The sequence below is a fragment of the Helicoverpa zea genome, chromosome 18 (genome assembly GCF_022581195.2).
Source record: "Helicoverpa zea isolate HzStark_Cry1AcR chromosome 18, ilHelZeax1.1, whole genome shotgun sequence".
Taxonomy (NCBI): Eukaryota; Metazoa; Arthropoda; class Insecta; order Lepidoptera; family Noctuidae; genus Helicoverpa; species Helicoverpa zea.
Genome location: NC_061469.1, coordinates 11124186 through 11141732, shown reverse-complemented (window position 1 = coordinate 11141732; position 17547 = coordinate 11124186). Strand labels below are relative to the sequence as shown.

The 17547-nt window shown below is 35.5% G+C and overlaps 1 protein-coding gene across 1 annotated transcript in view; it reads right to left on the bottom strand.

The window, feature by feature from the left end:
• Positions 1–738: 738 nt before the first annotated feature.
• Positions 739–17547, bottom strand: part of LOC124639151 (potassium voltage-gated channel protein Shaw-like) — a 187563-nt gene continuing 170754 nt past the window's right edge. Inside the window, exons 7-9 of the mRNA XM_047176387.1 lie at positions 2250–2400; positions 1819–1926; positions 739–1456 (exon numbers count right to left, since the gene is read on the bottom strand). Of these exons, the coding sequence (XP_047032343.1) occupies positions 987–1456; positions 1819–1926; positions 2250–2400 (729 nt within the window). The 3' untranslated portion in view covers positions 739–986. The remainder of the gene's footprint in view (positions 1457–1818; positions 1927–2249; positions 2401–17547) is intronic.

The window sequence follows — 17547 nt, the reverse complement described above, 5'->3', positions numbered from 1 at the left end:
AGATATTTACGTGGTAAATAATGTTTTTCTGTAGGCAGTTTTAAATAATTACATTATTTGGCACAGGAAAGTTGAACATGCTTGATATGAACAAAACTTATCGGACTATAATGAATTAATCGTATAAAATTCATCTCTGTATTTGAACAGTAATTTCATGGTTTTAACAAGTAAAATAACAATGGATAAAAAACAAATATTTACTATAATACATATTTTATTTTACTTATTAGGTTACATATTTATTTGGCAAAAAAGGAAGAAATCTGTAGTCTATTTACAAATTGATCACTGTCATGTCTTCCATTTACAAAATATATATACAAAATATTTCACAGTTCGTACACGTAAACTACATCAACTAGAAATTTTTAGTTTTGGTCATTGGTTTGACTAAAAGATCGTTCTTAGCGAAACTATTGTATCAGCTTGTTTATATGCAAAATGGAAAGAACATCAAAACTTAAATCATTCTTCTGGGAAAGCTATTTCTATACATTAATTATAGTTCGGCCATTCAGAGAATGCGTTCCTGACACGTCGCGATTGAACTGACGACGTAACTTTGCAATGGCGTTGCAGTTACGATAAAAATATTTTTGCTGGTTGTTTACCGTTTTAACAATTGAGGAGCATTAAAACAACATTATTATATCAATAATCAATGAATGTTATTACGTCGTCAGTTCAATCGCGACGTGTCAGGAACGCATTCTCTGAATGGCCGAACTATAATACACATTTTAGTGCAATCATATTTTTCTAATCTTTTCAAATTTTCTTCCACATAGCACCTTTACACTCCCATCATCAATAAGTAAAAATATTTCAAGTGCCTTATCCTTTATATACCATGATTTGACACAAATATATTGACTAGAAAATTCTAAGAAAAGAGATTTCTTTATATTACAGATTCATAAAATCTAATGGGAGACATTTTTATCTAACGGGGTTTCACAGCTAGAAACATTTACAATTAACATTTAATAAGAATTGTTATTGGGACTATCATCATTATCATTTGAATTCACAATACTGTTAGTGTCTATTAGATTAGAATTAATTTCATCTTTAATCACATTATCATTATCAACTACTTCAGATATATTATGATTGCTAGATTCACTGTAGCCATTAACTTGGTCTGTTTTATTTGAATCTTCGAAAGCATCACTGTCTTCTGCTTCCCTTTTTTCTACAATGACTTCGATTCTGGGTTTATATAGATCGTCTTTCTTTTCTATGTCTGGTGGCCTTACTGTTGATAGGGTGTTGGAGAGGAATGACGATTGGAGGTTGTAACCTGGTAGCAACTTGGGTTGTAATGGCAGCATGAGGTCTAAGGAGCCAGTGGTTGCAGGTCTTGGTTGCAGGGGTGGGGCAGTCATTAGAGGCGGTTGCAGTGACGCTAGCGATATGGCACCCGACTGCGTGTTGATTACCGGACTCTCGACTGGAAATAGAGAATTACTTCATTACTACAATGATTTGGCTTTGATTATACAGTTATTATAATCAAAGGAACTTGGGTTGCTTGATTAAGGATAGCATAACCTCGTAGTGCATTTTATGACAAGGCAGGTGTTGGTTTTCGAATCTATGGGTTGGGCATGAAGAATCCAATTAGTGCATTTTATTAGGGCTAGGTTTTGGTTTTAATCTAATGGTGGTGTTTGGTTTTAATCATGCAAAGATTCAAAAATTTATTGAAGTTTGTTGGTCATATAACATCGTGGTTAGTTCGAAAGCGATAGTAAGCTTTATGATGTTTCTTTAGCATCAGCTATGGTTGAAAAACAATGATGTGGGCTTTACCAATGGGTGCTCTTGCTTGAAGAGGCATGGTGGCAGTGGCTGGTGGCCGGAGGAGATTCGTCGTTGGACCCTGGAGTGCGAGGCTGATCATGTTCATTCCGTTGACACCTGGAATGTATGTACACGCATGTTACTGAAGAAAAAGAGAAATATATTAAAGTAAATAGTGACATTTTTAAACATATAAATTAAATGACCTGTGTTTCTATTATATCTAAAGTAGTCTCTCCAGCTATCTAAAACAGTATAACAGCACTAGGCATACATTTTTAAAGCCCTCATAAGATGTTATCATCATCATCATCATGATCATCATCACATATCATAAAAATAATTGACATAAAGTTGATACATAAAAAACGAGTACCCATAGGAGGTCTCCTAGCGCCATCTGTTGTCAGCAACATAAATTACAATAAAACTCAACGTACCAAACTTATTCCCTCCCGGAGGCAAGTCTTTCAGTACTACGGGATGTTTCACAGCATTGACACGGCGGTTGGAGGCGCTAGCGTCGCGTTTTCTTCTCGGCTGTTCCACTGGTAGCACGCGGCGCCGTTTCTTTGGAAGTTTCGACCGGGCCTGCAATAGATGGCGTTGGTAGTTAATAAAAATGTAATATAGCATGTGCTTTATTTTTTACATTATTTTGAAGTCGTGAGATTTGTTAAACAGTTCGCAAGAATTATGTAAGTAATTTTGGTTGTATTAAAATTATAGTTCGCAAGCACGTCATCGAAACCTCCCAAAGTTAAATATCATCTTGCAGATTCAATCGTCAATTTTACTACATTGAATTACGTGTAAGAGTTTAATACAATTACTCAAAAGATGGCGTAATAATAGTCTTTCAATGATACCATTTACTCACTAGATGTCATTATTAAAAATGTCTGCTTTACATCTTCCTAATCCCACCACATCGTTACATAAAATTGTGTCATGTTAAAAGGATTTTATTTATCATCTTTCATACACCAATGACTTCTAACTGTCGCATTATGGCGAAAGCCTTTTATGAAATTCCACTTTCTGCGAAAGTAGGCATCAATCATGTCACAATATTATGATGACAGACACAATAAGGATTTTGGGTTTCATATTGAAAGTTTGAAAGCAGACTATACTTGAATTAGGATAGTAAAATAGAGGTTTATTTAAAACTAGCCATCCCGTTGATATACTTCGCGCACCTGGGTAAATAAAGTCTATAGCTTTCCACGATCTAAAACTGAAATATTTTTTTGGTCTTGTATTGACTGAAATTAGTGTGTCCAAAGAAACTTTTCAGATTTATAACAGTAAATAAGATGGCCGCTCTAATGGAAACATTTACTCTTAATTTTACATGGATTTTAATCAAAATATTTGCTACGAATATACCGACTGACTGACACCATGGATTTTATACACACTGAAAAAGTTCTTGTCGTGGTCTATCTTCGGATGGGTGACCATTTAAATAAATAAATAAATAAATAATCATTTATTTCAGGATAACCCATACATTACATTTGATTAAAAAATAAAATAAAAGTACACTATTAATTACCACCTTACATCACATTACATTAATCATTGAAATTATAATAGAATATGTATTGAATCATTATAATTATATTAAGTTATTAATTGAAATTACATTTTTACACATTTTACATGACATTTTACAATACATGCAAGTACCCAGGTAGTGCAATATGGGACAATCCCATTTGCCAGCAATAACGTTTAGGAGGCTGTTGGTGCTGCCACGAACTCTACTTAACAAGGAGGCAGCTCGTTTGCGTCTTATAGCATTAAAACCATCAGTATGCGCATCTGCGAACATGCCTGACGCACTACAGTAGCGTGGCAGCCCCAGCAGCATCCTAAACGCATTATTGTACTGGACACGAAGAGTATTCATGGCTTTCTTTGTACAGTTCGTCCACAGACTACACGTGTAAAATACTTGGCAAAAGGCTTTAAAAAGTGTTATTTTTACTGCTGTGCAACGTGAGAATCTTCGTACAAGCATATTACTTCTCACTGCCAATGCTCTTCGCTCCCTTTCAACATCAAGGTCGTCTTTCATATTCTCCGTAACAATATGTCCCAGATATTTGAACTGTTGAACACGGTTTAAGACAACACCACTCAAAGTAATTGAGGGATAGATTACTGATTTCATATTGGTTGGTCTAAAGATGAGTAACTCACTTTTCTTTGAATTGTATCTCAAACCGTGCTCTTCAGCATAACATTCACAGATTTTTATTAATTTTCTGAGACCTGACATTGATGGGCTCAACAACGCCATGTCATCAGCATAGCTAATATTGTTAAATGCAATTCCATCTATGTAGCAACCTGCATGCACACTGCTTAGCTCAGCAATGAGCTCATTTATATAAATGTTAAACAGAGTAGGGGAGCTCAAACCACCCTGTCTCACGCCACATTCCATTGTGTACTCTTTCGATAGTACATTTGCCCATTTCACATAGTTAACCTGATGCTTGTACCAGAATCTAAAAACATTTATTATGTGCGAAGGAACATTTGCCCTAGATAGCTTTTCCCACAGTATGTCATATGATACCATGTCAAAAGCTTTTGACATGTCTAAAAAACAAGTAAAAACTGGAGTTTGGCTATCAGTGTAGTATTTCACAGTCTTTTTCAGGCATAAAATCGCTGTTTCGGTTGATAAACCTTTTCTGAAGCATGTTGAGCATCGTGCAGCTTTACGCTATGTTTTAAATAGTTATTTAGTAGACTGTCAAAAACCTTTGCAATAATCGTAGCTAATGAGATAGGCCTATAATTTGCTTTATCTGACAAATCACTAGTTTTGTTTTTAGCAATGAGGACTACAACAGTTTTCATCATATCCCCAGGCAAATAAGAGTGTGACATACAAAAGTTAAATAATAACGCTAACACCCGAGGTAGATGTTTTCCCGCGTGCTTTAAGTGTTCTACACTAAGCCCGTCGTGTCCCGGAGACTTACCCCGTTTCATATGATCAATAACAAATTTAACATCCTTTGCTGTGAACATAGTTGTCAAGTCTATCGTTTATCTATGTGAAAATCTTAACAGTAGTTGGGAAAAGCCTAGGCAGATTGTAAGCTTTCTTTTGGTCATCAATAAAATTGTTTTAAACAATACATAGGTACCGATTAAAACAAAGCCACTACAGACCAGCAAACACGTTGACAACATGTAGATAGATCTATTCGTAATGCAATTAACATAGCCGTTAACTGCCAGTCACACGCTGTGTAAACAAACTGACAATTATATATGTATGTTTGTGTGTATGTATGTATCTATGTATTTAGGCCTAATTGGCCGTGTTGTTCGCGTGCGTTGTTTAAATGTGTATCGACTAATTATCTATTTGTGGTGCTTGTTTATTGGTTTTACATTGAACTGTATTGTGAAAATTGTTTGTTGGATTATACCTACAGGTATTTTGGGATTCATAAAAGTTGAAGAGTTGTTGCGCCAATAAGTATTTATATCCTCTTTGGTTTAAGGCCGTACTTGTGATTTAATAAGTAGATAAGTTGTAAATAAATAAATAAGGGTGGGTTCCATTTAACTTTGACAATATCCAAAACATAAACATCATTAAATCAGCGTTTTGACAACTGAAAATGTTCATACATAGGAACACATAACGTGCCATCAATTTTTACCACATATAAGCAAGTAAATAGTATGAAATCATTTAGAACAGCTATTAAGAACATATCTACGAACATTAATATTTATCTGTTTAGGTATGATTGTCCTTGTTTATACAAAACCAGATAAACAAAATCCAATTATATTACATACTTAGTTTGTTTATTCAGTGTAATAGTGTGAAATTATTCATATGTTTACACAGACTCTTAGAATAATATAGTATCTCCAAATAGGTCTTTAAATAAATATTTAAGTAGACACTTATCTAGAACACCTTACTTCTTCTTAGAGAGCTAAAAGTACAAAGAAAATTACTTACAAGTCTTAAGAAAACCTAAATTTTAAAAAGTGGCAATTAACGCTCTTAGCTTCTCTTTATGAGACAATACCCATGCCTTGCAAAAATGCTCACAAAATAATAACACCTCTACCATGAGTTTAAAGCAATAGTATTTGTCAATACTCGATTCCAAATATTTTTACTGGCTAATTTTACAGCGCCTCTAGTGGTTACTTATGGAAATAAAATTTGTCCTATGTGCTCAACCCTTGCATCCACTACTCATTTATAAGGTTTCAACTTTAACATGTAAACTAACACTTAACTATAACTAAGTATGTAGTCAGTTTAGAAGTGAACCGCTTGAGGTTCTTCGCACTAGGTTACAGAACTTCTAGACTGGTCCAACTCCGGCTTTGATAACAAACTGAAACTTGATAACTATCCAGTAGTTATGTAATGAAGAAAGTGATAGCGGAGTGTAAAACACTAGATTTTAGACCGCTAGTTCACCCGCATCTCGACAGAAGTACATTTGCACCCAGATAAAAATTAAGGCTTCTCTAGAGTCTTATCTCTAAGCCAATTTTCATCTCAATTGGTTCAGATTCAAACGAAATTGTTTCACGAGTTCACAACTGTGCATATTTGCATGTATTCGCATATTAAGGTTGCAATTGCACGAGGATTTTATATATGTTCACACACCAATTTCTAATGTCATGCCAGAACGAGAAGACCAGAAGAAACATTTGGGTGCACGACATTGCAGTAAACCGGTTAAATCTCGCTTTTATAACAGATAGTTTTTTCTTCACAAATAGCCTGCAAAATATTCTCAAGGCAACCACATGTCACTTTAAAATAAACCTATCTACAGTAATTTATTTACCATCCTTCCCTTCAAGTCCCCATAAATAACCTTGGCCTTTCCACTCGTAACGAAATGAATCAATTACCAAGCCTTGCTCAGGCGCACTCGATTAGTTTATAATTGAGCGCACTCCTTGAACATGTGACTTCATGCGAGCTAATAAGTAGCGACCGGCTTCGCTCAAGGTTGCGGAATTGCATTTCATGAGGAAGATTGAAATGTGGGGTGGATGCGGTTTATTTATTTAAAAGTTGATTTGATGTGCTTGTAGTAATCTACATATTATTGAAAAACTATTAATGGAGATTTTGTTTGCAATTACACATTGTCAATTTGTCTATACTTAATCTTATCCTAATCTCAGGAACTACTAAATCGATTTGCAAAAACTTTCAACATTAGATAGCTCATTTATCCAGAAAAACAAGAGCCTACATTTCATCCAGGAGCCCGGAGTGGGTCTCCCGAGACGCAGGTGAAACCGCTGGAGGAAGTTATAGATGTAGGTTAGTTCCTAGTAGGGTTAGGTAGTTATCAAGAAAACTAGAGCCTGTGTGACTATTCCAATTAAAATCACCCTTTTGATCTTAGATAAAAAAAAAACAAAAGCAATCCGTAACTTTGTTGTTCTTGAGAGTTCTTGACTTGATGTCAAAGTGAAATCAATCGTGACTGTCATAAACATAGCAAGGGTTATATTATGACATCAAATTAATCTTCCGTATACAGGGTTATCGAAACTTAGCTTATCTCTTACAACGGGTTAACAAAATCAGCCAAATTGTTCCCCAACTTTCCTCAAAGTAATTTCAGTTTCCAACTACGGAATATGATTGATGAATCCATCTAACGTAATTGACTTAATGGGATAAATAATGAAGATTTTTCCTAAAAGAATATCAGAAAAGATTTTCTTCTAAGAAATTTTTTGGCTAACATTTTTGGGGAAGTGACTTTATTATTTTCTTTATCAAAATTCCTTGAGTCCTAAGTTTATTTTAAGTTAATTCAGTTTCTCTTCTTTTTCTCTTCTCTATTACTGAATCGCTGAATAATAGAGTTTCTTTGATTAAGCCCGTAGTCTCAATTAACGCTTTTTCCTTGTGCCTAAAACAGTAATTTTATTTTTTTTTTACGTTTTTAAGAATATTTGAGAGAATTATCTAGGTAATTTAATAATTGATCACTTTTCAAATGGAGACTAAAAAAGATTATTACAAACTTCTTTATTAAAACAGTAAAACTGAAGTGGCGTAAAACCGTGAAATCCGATTACAGTAGATTACGTTCGTATCACTGGGAAATGAAATATTTTTCGGACATAAATCATTTGTGTTGTAATCGTAAATCTAAATTATTACATCACACTGTTTTACTTCACTTTATTTGATCATAATGACTTTAAATTTGCAATGTTTTATCATTACAGCGCTTTTACACTTTACACTAGTGGATTTTCCGATCGGCGATTCTGTGGAATAACGTTCGGTTCGTGTTTGTCAACGAGTGTTGTGCTTAATTGACCAACATCTTTGCTTTATCTTTATTGAAACTCTCCTATAGCGAGCCTGCTGGAAGAAATTTCTTTAGAAATAAGCATTGCCTTTGTACTTGAATGTTCTATTTTTATATTTTCTATATTTATTGTCTCAGCAACTGTGTACATAAACTGTTAAATAAATAAATAAACAAACAGTTGACAATTGAAACCTGATACGTTTTTGCCTAAACCTGACACCGAGCCAAAAAACAGCGTTTAATAAGCTTCCGAACCGTACACTTGCCTAAGGTACTATATTATATATCTTCTATATTCATGTCTATATTATTATACCTCTAGAACTTCTATATGTACATAGTATATTATTCCTGCTACCAGCAGCTAGTTCTGACGTCTTAGTCTGCATAAGCTATAGTTCCAGCAAGTAATTCTCGGTGACAGTGAAGTTTCAGTTAGTAACAGGTATAAACATATTACACTGAAAGCCGCTTCTGTTGAACTACGACGCTCTTATGTTTAGTTCTAATACAGCTACTTTAATGTTTAATTTTTAATGTTTAACCTTAAGGTTAATAAAACTAAATACCTAACAAATGTTACGTTTCTTAATACTTATATATTACTTCACAGATCCCAATCAAAATCACACTGTCTTAAGTTTTGTATATCTAAATTAGGCCTCATATTATGCCCCTTGAAGAGCGTGATATACATAAAGAGTTAAAGAGCTACATCAATTTTTTAAAGGTACTTATTATGCCATGAAGGGCAGCTTACACTTTAATTTTTTCAACGTTTACTTTGATTGCAGACAAAAATCTAAATATTTTCGACGTACATAGAAAATCCCAATGGCATGAATCTCATTTTGATCCTCAATCATGTTATGAGGAAGCTTCTGAGCAGGAATGTGGATGGATACATACAGAGGAAGATGGCGACCATAGATACAATGGATGTATTTTGATAGTAAGGTGTGGAAGAAGAAGACATGCTGAGCCAACTCAAATAATAAAATAGGTAGGTATAAAAACAAAGTAATGATTACATAAAAAATGCCAAAACTTCTGACTCTCCATTTTCCGCCTTCATAAGTTCACAAAAAGCGAAATTTAATACATCCAATCAGTAAGCTTAACATGTTTTTGAAGATATTCTTTATCCAGTAAGATTACTACCGAAATCCCTTGGAGATTGAACCGTGTTTTTGCTTGGGATACTTCTAAAAGTTAATAGAATCAAGACTTACAGAATAAATTAGGGAATTAGTAGTTGCTTGCGTAATAATGATGTTGGACTGGTCACGTACTCAGCTAATCTTAGAATTTGTATACTATAGATTAAACTATCGGCCGATAGTTCTGAAGGTTAGTTGATAGATTATTTTGAAGGATAAGTATTGTGAACCCAATCAAAATTTTAGTCGGAATGATCCCCGTCGTACTTCTGATTCTTGTAATGTGCACACTATTATTCGTCTGCCGATTTTCGTTCGTCAGCCGACTTAGAGTTTGCAGTGCGTCTTTTAAGGTCATGGCACATTATAGCGGCACCGCAACAGCACGGCTGCAGCACGGCGTCGCCTCGAATTTAGACTACGGCTAGCTGCCAGCGCGCTAACCACGCGCTGTCCGCTCGCCGTGTCGGAGCGCCGTCGGCGCGCCGGCCGCGAGGTGTAAGCTTGCTGTCACCGCAAACTCAATGTTATTTTAAGACAGTTATGATTGAACACGACTCAATGACGTTGTTTCGCTGCCGGCTCGGAGTCGGCGCGTAATTAGCACGCCGTCGGCGCGCTGTACGCATGAGGTCCGCTCGTTTGCAGCACGCGAGCGGCGAGCCGAGTTGTGTGGTAGCGGCAAGCGCGTTGAATGCTCGCCGTTGGCTTTTTCATATTGACATTACGAAATATATTATAATATACACGATTTAATGCTCTAAATTGAATGACAACTTAAATGCTGGTGTGGAGCCGTGCTGTTGTGGTGCCGCTATACTGTGCCATGTCCCTTAATCTTCATGTACTTATAACATATCTTAAACTTTTTCTACTGTTCCCAGTCGCAACTTTGATCGCTAGTTTAGCTAGTCTTTGTCATAAGTGTGTTTGAAGAAATGTCAGCAACCCCAGCGGGGCCAAGGCCTGCCGGGGCTGCGGGATTTATCGAATAGGTAAGTTAACGCGGCCCTGGTACATAAAAAGGCCTACGACGGAATATGACGGTTTTAAGGTCATCAAGCGAATTTGACCCGGTTCAATAGTTCCTAGAATTACTTTCAGCTTTAAAAATTTTGCACAGATTTCATATATTAAAATTTGTTCATATATTGTGCTAAATACACAGCCATGCCAAAATAACCAGCCCTTTTTCAAACATGAAATTCAAAAGCGCTAGATGGAAACGAGTATTACATTACACGCAGCATAAATTATGAAATTAGGTCATTTTGCATGCACTATTTGTACTGTAAGAGAAATGCTGGAAATCGCTGCTAATTAGTTACTCTTTGTTATAAAATTCACGTTCATTATGATTGCGGCGCTTTGTTGTATGTACTTATGTGCTGAGAATATCTGCGTTTATGTACCTACTTATGTGTGTTCTTTATTAAAATAGTAGTGTATAATATTTAACTGTAGATCCATTAGGTTTCAGGGACAAATCAATGAATGGAAAACTATTTAACGTGTTTTCCGTAGCTGTTTTTTTTAATTGTCACCTGTTCACTCCGATCGACGGATCCTAATGTTAAAAGCCACTTTTTACCGGCTTCAGGATAAGGAGTAGCTAACTACCCAATTCGTCGTTTATTTTGAAATTAAACACATCAGGAACCGCGACAACCACCAACTTCTAACGTGCAATTAAATATATTTCGCTCTGAAAATAAACTAGTAGCAATCTTTTAATGAATGTTCCGAGCTCCTCTCAAGACGCGAGTAAAGCCGCAAGAAACAGCAAGTTCCAGACAAATATACGGAAAGTGCATTTATGTCATATTGAAAAGTTTAATGGAACATTTTTCAAAGCATACCGTCCGTTCCTGACTTGTGAATATTAAAAACTTGGCCCGTGAGTGCCTGCGGAAATTGTGCGTCTTTATCAGTTTTCTTGGCAAGATTTATATGTTGAATTTGCTTTATGGCCATTTTTATTATTGGGTTAACTTACCCGTTTATTTTGCAGTGGAGTGTATGAATGAGATAAAATAAAATCAGTTGGTATGTAATCTAAAATGTCACTAAGGCTGATCAAATTGCTTGGATGCGTTATAACAAAAAAAAAATAGCAATAATAATATTTTGCTACATGCCCAAACTTTTATGAAAGCAAAAACAAAAAAAAGTATTTCGAGGGCTACGATCAAATAACACCTGTACCCTTGATACAAATAAGTAGTCTGATATCCATTTTTTCTGTCTCTCAACACATGAAAAACAAAACCAAATTCATAGAAAATTCTAGAACATCTCTATTAGGTGACAAATTGAATACTTCGAGGCTTCTCTCAGCTTCAACAGGTAATCCCGGGAGATGAGATGAACTAACAACTTCTGATATAATACTGCCTTTGGGATAAACGTATTTCAAGTTTGTTTGTAAAGACAAACTGTCTCTAGTTTGATCTGTATGAGGCTTGCTATTATATAAATATGCAAATGTTGTACTTAAGTTTACTCGCGACTTTGTCTGTTACTACTTTAAAAAAACCCAGAAAAAACCATTTCCAAGATACCATCTATCTTTGAGCAAAATTTTATCCAAATCGGTTCAGCCGTTTTCGCGTGAAAGCGTAGCAAACTCACCTTTGTTAGTACCTCTATAATGTTTGGTTAATACAGGTTTTCAAAGGTAAGCTTTCGAATTTCGACCTTCGTAAAGACTAAAAAAATTGTCGTTCTAAATATTTTGTAACAAATATGACCGTTACCGCACAGAATTTTCTCCGCCATTTGTACCTACCTGTGATAAATTGGGCAGTTATGTTACACGTAGCCAAGGAAATAGGAGGCATTAATCATGTAGGTAGATACTAGATACTTTAATATTTTGTTTACAGAGCATTTTTCGTGTAGGTAAACAATCCCTAGTTTCAAAAAGGCAAAGTTTAAAAAGTGTGAAGACGCGATTCTTTAACAGATTTCTGAATACTGCATCAATTTGAAATGTTATCTTATAACTTAACTAGCTTCCGCCCGCGGCTTCGCCCGCGTCGAGTTCGGTTATATCGCATTTCCAAGAGAACTCTTCAAAAGTCCGGGATAAAAACTATCCTATGTTCTTTCTCAAGGTCAACTGTATCTCTGTACCAAATTTTATTAAATTCGGTTCAGTGGCTTAGACGTGAAAGCGTAACAGACAGACAGACAGAGTAACTTTCGCATTGGTTTATGGTTTTAACACTGTGAACTACTTCGCGCACCCAGATAAAAAGCAATTCATACAAACCAATTGCTGCGACATTTTACAAAAGCATTAAGCCGTCTATTTGATTACCGCAAGTGTAGGCCCGCCATTAGACGTGAGTGCCATGTAACCGCACCAGCGGTTTTCCAAGATGGACGCACATACATACATACATACGTATGTATATGAGTGTATGTCTTTTGATGTCGGCATTGAAGCTCCAAGTATTTATGTACTAAGATATAATATTTAAAAATAGACTGAACATCATTCTCAAGTAATTCAGTTGCAAAAATACTTAAAGATTTCGTATCAGAAAAAAATACATACATGTTTTGAATTAATAGTCTTTTTAGTCTCACCATTCTTATCAAATTATCAACAAAATTGATCTAACTTTAGACTACCTGAACAATACAATCTTTTAGTCGGCCGATAGTTTATATGTGCTCATAAATCAGTATAAAGATATAAATAGTATTTACTACGAACATTATCTAGCCAAATATCTAGCCGGTATCAGAACGGCTGAAAACAATGATTGAAACCAAAAATTGTCAACTGGTCGACTGTTTAGTCTGCAGTGTGAATCCACTCTAACTGTAATATTACTGACTACAATGTTATATTATCCTAACACACAACAACATGTCCACATTAATAAAAACACCAGCCATACAAAAGAAAGCCCAAAACTTTTGTTTCCCAAAATCTTATCAGGCATACAGAAGAATCAGAATTACCGAACAATAGGAGTAAATGTTTAATAGCATACGAGATGCGAGGGCTGGACGCTGATTGATTAGGCTGATGGCTTCGGGAGCGAGGGTCAATCACTTAGTATAAGTTCCACTGATGTATATTGGATGTGAATAAACTTTGGACAGCTTGAACTTGGTCACTGGAAGGGTGTTTTAGTGCAAGCAGTGGTATTAGAAAAAAAGTTAGACAATTGGACGTTGGACAATTATGATTCTAATCCCGATACATATACACACTCACATTAATCGCACGTAACAAATGCAATGACCATTTTTATGTGAGTATGTTATATCTATAATAATTTACCTCTAATAAAGAGGATTTTTTTTTGTTTATTTGTTTGTATTTAGAATGCTCCAAAACTACCGGGCCGATTTAGAAAATTCTTTGACTATATGTAAGCTATACTCTTCCCGAGTAATATTTATACGAATTGCCTACAACACGAGAAAATAGAATGCTAATAAAGAATTAGTATTGATAAAAGTCCCACACGTTTTTTTCTTAATATCACTGAAGTTGGTCAAGTACAAGAATACAATAAAATTCAAATAAAATAAAACTTGCAAAGGTTGAATTATTCTTATATTCTTTTTTGATTTTATTCAAAAAGTTATATTAAACAGATGGTAAGGTTATGTATACGTTTACCTACGCTACTTTAAGTTCGATAAAAACATTTATTGAAGCTAAACTATAGAACTTTTTCAATTGTAATTCTGAAAGTTGTCAAAAATACTTTGTTTTTATTGAATTTTTTGATCATGTTATGAATATTTAATTTAATAATCTTAATTTATGAATCCAGCATAATTTATTCTAATCATTTTAATATTATATCACGCGTAAATTAGAAAAAAATACATATTATTCAGTTCATTGTATTATACTCCATGACTATCAATTCATTATTGTAGTTTATGCTAAGAAGAAATGGGGGACCACTGATCACTGATATTTTCTTTAATTAGTCAGCTCTTTGCTATGATTAAAATTTGATAAAATTAACCATTTTTCGGCATAAGAACAAAAACAAAAAAATGCTTAACTTTCCCTCATAAACACAATATTTGCCCCAAGTAATAAATGGTATATTATTACCGCACACATATCTTATTACCGGGTATGATTAAGGGACCCCGACTTTGCCGCCTGCAGTCGACACGGATACCCGTATATTTAGCTAAAGTCCCCTAATTTAAATAATGGGGGACTCGTCTACATTAACTTCGTAACCGCATTAAATCCATACGTCTTTGATGTTAATGGCATAAGCGATTTCATTTGTTTTTTCTTTTATTAACTACTCTTTAGGATAAAAAATCTAAATCAAAAACCCTAAAGTTACCGAAATCAAGATTTTAATTTAAGTAATAAAAAGTCATTTTTTTTTATTATGTAGTCAGTATTTTTTTCTAAGTATCTCATTTTTCTTCTTGGTGTCAATGGGCTTAATCGTGTCAAGTCTACTTTTTGATATGGTTTTTTTTTATAAGACTTCACAGCGCACTTATTATAATGTCACTAACATTAGGGTGCGTCCACATCTGGCGAATGTGCCGCGAATGTGCAGCTCGCGAGCCGTTTGCGACCTGCCCGCGAGCTGCGCGCGTGCATTTTTGTTCGTGCGCCGCTTCTGCGCCGCCCGCGCGCAGTTCGCGCAGGCGGCGCGCGACGCGCTCTTTATTAAATAATAAACGGAACTGTAAGGGCGAGAACTGAGTGCGCGCAGATCGCGCGCTCTATACGAGCCTTGCATGAGTTGCGCTAAAGAGGCGCACCAAGCTATTGCAGTCACTGCACGCGCGCAGCTCGCGGGCAGGTCGCAAACGACTCGCGAGCTGCGCATTCGCGGCACATTCGCCAGATGTGGACGCACCCTTACAAAACATAAAAGTACAATTGTGTGGAATTTTCTCAAAATCTTTGTGAAAGAGTCACGCAAAAGCTACAAAACGGATTTTCCAGAAACTTGGCCTTTATCTAGATTACGTCTGTTAAATAGTCTACTGTTAATCCTAAAGCGGTTTTTAATTCCTCCGAACCACTACTAGACCACTGAGAACAACTAGTTTTCATTATTTCTTATATTACTGAAATTCGTTTGGAATTCATAATACCTCTAATTTCATTTCCAAAAAATCACACTGTTTTTAATGGCAACTAAGTCCTTCTATAACCGCCTACCCCCCCCCCCCTAAATCAAAGCGCAAATGCCTCGTTAAGTCATCAATCAGCTTCGACAAAGGCTGTGTATAAATATAGCCAGCACTAGATGGCATCACTCGCCAACTCCGATCTGATCAAGTCCTGGGTTAATCACCAGAGATGGAACCACTACTACGATTGTCAAAAAAGAAACGGATTTGTAAATTGAGAAACCCTTATAATACTTATATTTTTTAGCACCTGATATACATAGTTTAACCATAGATTTGTAGTAGTTTAAGAATGAGTTGCACCATTTAATTATTACGATAACCAAACCATAACCAGCCGTGTACAACCCACCGATTGGTCAAATCGATAATCGATAATCGTAATAGTGAAATGGTACAACTTACAGTAAAGACAGGTATCTTCAAACACTGCCTTTGAGTTCCATTTTAATGTGATAGGTAGTCGTTTGCTCCAAATAGGCATATTGGCTGGTAAGCGATTATTGCGGCCGAGGACTAGCCTTACAAAAAAGACATTGACATCCATTTAAAAACTAAAAATATATTCTCTTTTCAAATAATTTACGAAATCCAAGTCCGAATTCAAAGACCAATACTAATGAAAACTCCTGCAATACATATAACAGGAACTCACACAAAAATCACCTTCATCCCATCTTGATACCCATAGTAGTATCCCCAAGCAGTCTATTAGGAGATCGTAAATTAGACTGTGGCTGGCAATCTGTGCCGCTTTTGATTAAATTCACCTGCCGCGACGGTGATTTGTAGGCACAATATCACCACAGTCTAACATATTGAGTTGCCGAGTGAATGAAGGCGACAATTGCTTCACATTGTACTGAATTTGTCAAGTTCATTTGGATTTTTCCTGTGGAGAATGTGAGTCAATTTGTGTTAAGGCCTATTGTGTTATCTTTTGCTGCAAGCTTTTTCATCTATAAGTTGTGATTGTAATGGACTGAGGATGCGTGATACTAAAAGTTTTGTATTTCTTTGCAAGCACTTCAGCAAATTGCAATCTCGATTCGGTGATGTCCCTAGCAATCCCTGTTCAGTCCAGTTTAAGAGATCCTGTCTTCAGGACACCAAAACAAAGTAGCAGTAAATATTATTATATTTCTATTCATTTAATTAAAGTGATAAATCCTAAAAACCTTTACATTTAATTCCCCTAAAGCAGCACCCATAAAAACTGCACCGTCACTAACTCCACTTAAAGCTACTCCCACAAAAGCTGCAGCCTCACCTCAAATGAATGTGCTCATCAGTAACTCGGACAGCACATAGGAGAACTAAAGCGCTGACTTTGACGAACATGTATTCAGCCGGTAATACCTCTCCAGCGAGATTTACTAGGCTTAGTAGAATTACTCCTGTGTTTGAACTTAGGCAAGATTTAATGAGAGGATTGTTCTGTTTGGTTATGTATTAATTTAAGGAATGTGTGGTGTCAGTGATAGAATTATGTGTTTATAGTGATACCAGCGTCTCGAGTGAACTACTTCTCGCAGACGGATAAAATGCACCCTGTGTTCTGGCTCAGGCTCTAGATTATTTGTGAACTAAATCGCATTTAAATCGGCTTAACAGTTTTAGCAAGAGCGATAGACAAGTTATCTTTGCATTTATAATATTAAAGTATGGATTATCTCCTAGTATAAGGTACTAGACATCTTGCAAAATCTCAGATACCTATTTACTATTAAATATTGTCACTCTACTAAAAGCGGTATAACTCAGAATTTTGAAACAAGCTGATGTAAATGCAACAGATTTTCCAAGAATTCATGAGCTAACGTGAATTTACCTGCAACATGTTCTGAGCTATATTATAAGGTATGTTGATTGTCTGACGTTGCAGTGAAACTAGAAAATTACCTTCACAATTGTTGGTACCTTCAAAATTGGGGCGTCATCAAAATACCTATGAAATACCTATAATAATAATAATAAATCATTTATTTCAGACATATATCCATAATTTTGCTAGTAACAGTATATCTTAAAACCTAATGTTAGTTTTGACAACACTACACAAC